We start from the raw sequence: 6,535 nt of genomic DNA on the forward strand, positions 1-6,535 counted from the left end.
ACCTACTGAACCACGCCTTCACTGAATACTATAAGAAAACGTGCTAGGCATAATAATTGGACTAATAAGTTTGCAAACACCCCAGCCCAGCGGAGCTGCTCCCTCGATCCCCTCCTCCCTCCTCTTCTCATCCCGTCAAATCCACAGCACCACCACTCACTATTAGTATATATATAAAAGAAAAACTGTAGAGAAAGCAGGCTGGTTTGGGCTGTAATTCTGTAAAGGAGAAGAAAACCCGTAACAAAAGTCAACAAATTCAACTGCAGAAAGAAAGAAAAGAAAACAGTGGGAGGTGGAGTAAGTGCAATGGCGGGGCGATCGAGCTCAACGTCCACATCCACATCCACATCATTATCGTCAGTATCTTATTCTTCATCTTCAAAGAGAGGAAGATGGAGCCATCTCTCAACCCACGCTGCTCGGTTTTATTTCCTCCTCATTTTTCTGCAAATCCCTCTTTTCAGGTTTCATTTTCCTGCAATCACTCTTCCGGCACCCTTTCCCGCGCAAAAGAATCGTGAGCGGTGGCCCATCTTCAAAAAATGGATAATAATTGAAATTCAGTAGTTTTAGGTTTCTTTTTGGCATCTGGGTTGGAGTTTTCTTTGGCTGGAGATGCATATTTGGTTGGATTTTTGAAGTTTTGACTTGCTCATGCTTTTTGGGAAGTGTTTCTAGTTGGTTAAGTCATTTTCCTTTGGTGCAATGCAATTATATCACAGATTTTTTTGGCCGTCTGGTCTTATGATCTGTATTTGAAAATGGAACTTTATTTGATTGTATGCTAATTGTTGTCCGCTCCATGACTGTTAAATTTAGCAGCATTGACGTTAAAAAAAAAAAAAAAAGAGTTGGGCAGCTGAAAATTTTAGGTTCTTTACCTCTCTACAATTGTTGGCTGTTTCTTTGATCTTGGTTGGTGGTTTTTGATCGCTGAGGCTTGGATATTTTTTCACATTACTCTTAAACGGTGAAATATTTTTATCATTTTCTTTTCCCCATTTTTAAATGTTTGATGTGTATATTACCATGAAGAAAGAGAGAGAGTTGAAAGTTGTTCACTAATGAAAGCAAATAGGAGGTGGTGGCTCTGCTGTAGTTCATTGTACATGATAGAGGAAATAGACACTGGCCTCTAGATCGGTTGTTTCCGACTGAATTTGCTGTGAGAATATTGCCTACCTGGCTCCTTTCAATTTTTCTCATTTTACGTGTTATTTCTTTCAGCATTCCTTTTCATTTCCAACTGTTTATTGCCTATTTCATTTATTATTTTGAAAAGTGAAAGCTACCAAGTTTTCCTAGCTAGTATTAAAGGAATAACCAATATTTAGGGATTATTTTGGGGCAAAATGCGAAACTCTAAATGCAGCCAAGTTGTTGCCTGTGCAAATTAATCATTTGATTTTTCTCCCTTTCCCTCTGCTGTTTTTTGGTCAGGGTTCCATGTAGATCTGGGCTGTGTACAACACCACTACAGGTCACGTCCTGCCAGTTGATATCTAGTGAAATCTTTCCCCTTCCCGTAGTGAAGGCCCTACTCTACCCTGGTGCTGTTTTGGATGGTTTGATCAGTAACCAGACTGTTCCAAGCTGGGACAATATTCTGAATATTTATAACTTGACTGGAGTGAAGGAGGCTTCTGCTGTAACTGACTTGCAACGATTGGAGGTTCGGCTCACTAACTTCTTCTATCTGTATTAGTTATGGTGTCTGAATAATGTTTAGCAAGTCATATCAATCTGTTTTGTAAAATTGTGGTGTTGATGTTCAGTCCTTTTTGCCTGAGTTTCTTTATTGTGTTAGAGTCCTTTGCCGAAGATCTTAGTAGGTATTTACAGGTGTAATGATGAATAAAAAATGAAGCTTTCTTAAATTCCAATTGCAACCTATGTTAACTAGTTTCTGCAAATTTCTGTTTCTCTGATTCTCAGGGGTTGTTTTTGGCCATAAGGTCATTGTTGATTTGCTGACAGTGTTGAAAGTTCAGAGAGCTAAATTTTGGTGGTGTGTTGTTCAACTGTTACAGTTTTAACTTAATATGAAAACTATTGCCGTTTTCACATGTTCTACTTTCATCTTGATCAACTTGCCAATAAACAGAGCAGGGAAGGAAGGAAAGAAAACATAACTTCTTTTCACCAGAATGTTCTGAATAGTTTGTTTGAAACAGTTTCACTCTTTTATTAGCAGAGATACTTTTGGAATAACTGAACAGTTTGATACTTTGTAGTATGACCGAATGGATTGATTTCAATCAATCATCGAAATTTTGACCAATGTCTATTGTGCTGGTAGTAATTAGTTTTTACCATAATCTGATCTTTTAATGAATAGTCTGCAACTGGCCAAGCAAATGAAAGAAAAAATTGAGCTGTCCTAAATCCCTTAGAAGCACTTGGAATTCAGGTTTAGTGGCCTGAACAACTTTTGCAGACTTGATTTTCCTTTTTGGAGAAAATTCCTGCACAGCGTGTGAGTAGATGTTTTTGCACTGATTCATATATAGTGCAAATTATTCTGAGTTTAGCCATCAGAAAATTTCATCTAATGAGCGTTTGCCCTCCTGTTGTCAATCTTATATATTTAATTTGCACCAGGTTCTTGCTGGAAGCTACTTCTCTGTGGCCGGAGGACTTATTGGCATTATTAGACCTGGGAGAATGAGCATGTTTGGAACCCTTCTTGTTATCTGGGGCCTAGTCAAAGAAGGGATTCTTAAGAAGCCAGTGAACACCGACCCTACAAGTGCAAATCAAGTATTTGTCTACCCAACAATGTTGATAGCCCTGATTTGTGCCTTCCTGTCTGTTAAGTATGATGTAAAGAAGGTTATGCGAAGCACTCCAAGTCGACCAGTCGCAAAGCCTCTGCAGAGCTCTGTCAAGTCAAAGTTGAAGTGAGTTACGTTATAGTACTGCTGACGAAAAATGAATTTCACCATTTCCTTTTCCTTAACTAGTTCTCAGACAAATTCTGCTACCACTGGGGTTAATTACCTTTTGGATGAAACTCATCGAAGCTGCAAATTCTCTACTTCACAAGCAAAGTTTGTCGGTGAATGAACTGAGCTGTTTCTTTTTTTGCATTAGGAGAATTGAGTATGAATGTTTTGAAGCTGCTTATTTTATAAACGTCATCTCCAGACGGCTTGCGCATTCGATTTTATTTTTCTGCCTGTTCTTGGTATAGATAGTAACTAGTGCTACGTAGCAAATGGTTTCGCTGTGATTTGCCTTTCTGGATGGAAGAAAGATGGGATTTGGTGGTGGCACCAACTGGGGTTTCCCCCATTGCTGGAGGTAGCTATGGAGATGATAATTCAAGAAATGACAAAGAAAACAAACACGAACAGTAGAAAAGCCTGTGTAGCTAGTTTAATCTTGTAAATGAAACAGCTCTTAAATCCACTCATCAAACATATCCTTTGGCCAAAACTTGCACGAAGAAACCAGGCCGAATTTCCACAAATTGATGAAAAAAGGTAATGAGTTATAGATGCAGTCAAGTCTAATTACAATAATCTGTTTACTTTTACACTGGAATCTACATAAACTAGTTTTGAATGTTGACTTTGACACAAACAAGTTTATACTCGCAGATAGAGGCCAAACTGATAGAGTCAAACCTTAGATTTAAGTATAGTTTTAAGGCAAAGTGGCATGTGAGATAAAAAGTTGATGAAACATAAAAATGAGGTTGAAATTAATGTGTGTACGGAATTATAGAGAAAATTTCCCAAACAATATGCTTTCAGATTGAAAGTTAATGAGCTGGGAAATTTCCTGACTCAATGGTGAATATTTTGCCACATAATCCTCTTCAAGAAACTCTTATTGAATTGCAGGTTACATTTAAAGCATCCGAGGCTATCCCGTATCACCAGTTTGCATTAGTTACTGCCCTTGTCCCAACAGAATATGGATATTATGATTGTTCTCATTCCCAGAATCAGCTCCTGCAGCAATAAAAAGCTCCTTTCCCAATTCTTAAATCATCTTTTTGACAACACCTGTGAGGCTACATCATTAACTGCATCTCCTAATCAAGTCCATTGGGAAGGTAATTAATGCCATGAAGTAAGAATGTATTCCCTTTGTATGTAACTGTCCTGCTCTCAGCTCCAATACACCATAAATGGCCTTGCAGCTTCAAATCTCCTTTCATCCCTGCCGTCTCCCACACAAACTTAAACAGCCCAAGAGCCCTGTCAAGCTGCTTCACGCCACCCCAAACCATATTTTCCTCATTGGAAGTCAAAATTTTCCCCATAAACGAGCAAAACTGGTTTTGACCTTCAATAGGGTAACACCCTCCTCTAACTTCTACTTCAATATCTAGCACGCTTCCGTACAGATAATACAATAGAAGTGTAAATAGGCATCGAGATGGATGACCCAATGTCTTGGTTAGTTTCTTCCGCACTAGGCTTTCTTGATGCCGACTTTCTTTGTACCCAATACTCTTATCTATCAAAATATCCCTGATTTGATAAAGACCTTCCTTCATCGACTCAAGCTTTTTCACATGTAAAACAAATTCCTCCTGATCATTCAAGCAATTAACAAGATCAATGACCATCTCCAGGACATCTTCCCATTTGTGGTGATCGCTCGACTTTGCAACTTTTGTGGGAGCAATACGCATCCATGAAGTGGACTCAGGATCGTAAGAGATGGCAGCGGTTAAAAACTTCAGGCAACTGGCAACTATTTGCTGCGCCATTTTGATTTCCTTTCTTGGGCACTCCTGAATTCGATAATCAATCTCAGATCTCAACTCATTCAGTACCTCCTCCAATGCACCTGCCCATATCTGATGTTGAGTCACTTGTGGGCATACTGTAAGCCTCACCAACTTCCTTTGCTGAGCTGAAACATTCAAAATGTCTGAAATTTTGGTTAGGGAATTCAGAGTGAGTGGTCCTCTTTCACTTGATTTACCAAAGTACATAGGTAATGCACATTGTGGATCTCCAAATGTTTTCACCACATTCGTCCTCATTGTCTCCTGCATAGCTGGACATCCAATATAATCTCTTGCTAGCGACTTGAAAGCAAGCATCTTTTCTTCAAGTTTCCTATCAAACACTCTTGCATCCTCATTAACTTTAACCAGCCTGCCATCAATCAAGTCCACATGTTTTAATGACTGGGCTAATTTCTTTAGCCTCAGAAAGGTATTCTCATACCATTCAGCAGGAAAAAGCTCTTGCTCATGGGATTCTTCTGAGCAGCTATAGGACAAGAATCTCAGGTGCGTTATTCTGTTTTGCTTGGTTCTCAAAAACTTTGATGACTTGTATAGAAGGTTTTCTGCTTGCTTATAGGCCATCATAAAACCCGTGCAAAACTAATTCCCAAGTTCAAGATTCTTCTGGGCATTTTATCAAACAAGTGATGTGCACTTCCTGGACCAACGACAACAGCAGTGACATGGGACAAAGAAGCAATTGAATGGGGGCAGTAGTTAGCAAGTGTTTTCTACAATCAAGAAACGGATATTTGAAAGATTCATCAAACAGAACAAAACGTTGGATTGTGTATTTGGTATTTTTCGAACAAACAAGAGAGGGTTAGGCAGCAGGGTGAATGAAAATTCATCTTTATTTCTGATTGTTTTTTACAACATTTGAACAACAAAAAGATGAAGGTAAATGCGTTATTTGGCATAATTACGCCTTCAGGAGCTATGCTCCGTCGTTTTGTTCAGGATTTTCCCGTCCTTAAATCCTGATATATGAATGCTTGTAATAATTGTCCGAAATTACGTATGAATTTTTCTAACCAGTGCTCATCAGATACTCCTTAAACACACACACACATGTATATATACACAAATTTACACTAATCAATTTTATATTTCAAAAAATATGACACTTGAAATATATTTTAACAAATATTAGACAAGCCCAATATATAGAACATGCATCACATGATAAATTTTTTCTCATACCTCACTTCCAATGAAGGGTCATTTTTCTTAAACTTACAACATTCACAAGGTAAGTTGTTAATTCGAAAGTGTTGACCACTTTCCTATCACCAATACTGCATTCGAATCCCGCCGTAAATATAAGAACTGTATTCGAATCTTCCTATCACCAATACTATATTCGAATCTCGCAGTAAATGTAAGAGCTGTATTCGAATACCGCCCGCCGTAAATGTAAAAACTGTATTCGAATCCCGCTGTGAATGTAAGAACTGAATAATGTAAGAACTGTATTTGAATCCTGCTGTGAATGTAAGAATTGTGTCGATACAACCTTGAGGTGGAACCATTCTAAACTACAACATTTGGGGGATTTTTTAGACCCTATTACTATAACCACGATTTGTTTGTTATGCCAGATTTGTTCCGTGGAGTAATGAATCAATTTGCGCTACAAGACAAAGAATTCGGAATAACCTGCTCGTTTCTTTTTGCAGTTCTCTTCAGACAAAAGAACACCAAATACTGCCAGACTGCCAATGATATAGCACAACTTTGGAAACATTCGTCCCATAAGCAAAAGAATGAGAACCTTAA

At 38.3% G+C, this 6,535-nt stretch overlaps 2 protein-coding genes across 2 annotated transcripts; one reads left to right on the top strand and one right to left on the bottom strand.

Annotated features, from left to right (window-relative positions):
- The first annotated feature begins 85 nt into the window (after positions 1-85).
- LOC113779637 lies at positions 86-3,193 on the top strand. The gene is made up of 3 exons (XM_027325296.1): positions 86-467; positions 1,444-1,675; positions 2,605-3,193. The coding sequence occupies exons 1-3, from the start codon at positions 310-312 to the stop codon at positions 2,905-2,907; spliced, it is 693 nt and encodes a 230-aa protein (XP_027181097.1). The 5' UTR covers positions 86-309; the 3' UTR covers positions 2,908-3,193.
- A 518-nt stretch (positions 3,194-3,711) lies between these two features.
- On the bottom strand, positions 3,712-5,725 carry LOC113781167. Its single transcript, XM_027327038.1, has one exon. It carries the CDS (start codon positions 5,339-5,341, stop codon positions 4,046-4,048), a length of 1,296 nt encoding a protein of 431 aa, XP_027182839.1. The 5' UTR covers positions 5,342-5,725; the 3' UTR covers positions 3,712-4,045.
- Positions 5,726-6,535: the final 810 nt, after the last annotated feature.

The sequence above is a fragment of the Coffea eugenioides genome, chromosome 8 (assembly GCF_003713205.1).
Source record: "Coffea eugenioides isolate CCC68of chromosome 8, Ceug_1.0, whole genome shotgun sequence".
Classification (NCBI taxonomy): domain Eukaryota; kingdom Viridiplantae; phylum Streptophyta; class Magnoliopsida; order Gentianales; family Rubiaceae; genus Coffea; species Coffea eugenioides.

Coding starts and splice junctions, on each gene's coding strand:
- LOC113779637 (XM_027325296.1), top strand. CDS start 310: ATGGCGGGGCGATCGAGCTCAACGTCCACATCCACATCCACATCATTA. Junction 468..1,443: donor CTGCAAATCCCTCTTTTCAG/GTTTCATTTTCC, acceptor TTTTTTGGTCAG/GGTTCCATGTAGATCTGGGC. Junction 1,676..2,604: donor CTGACTTGCAACGATTGGAG/GTTCGGCTCACT, acceptor AATTTGCACCAG/GTTCTTGCTGGAAGCTACTT.
- LOC113781167 (XM_027327038.1), bottom strand. CDS start 5,341: ATGATGGCCTATAAGCAAGCAGAAAACCTTCTATACAAGTCATCAAAG.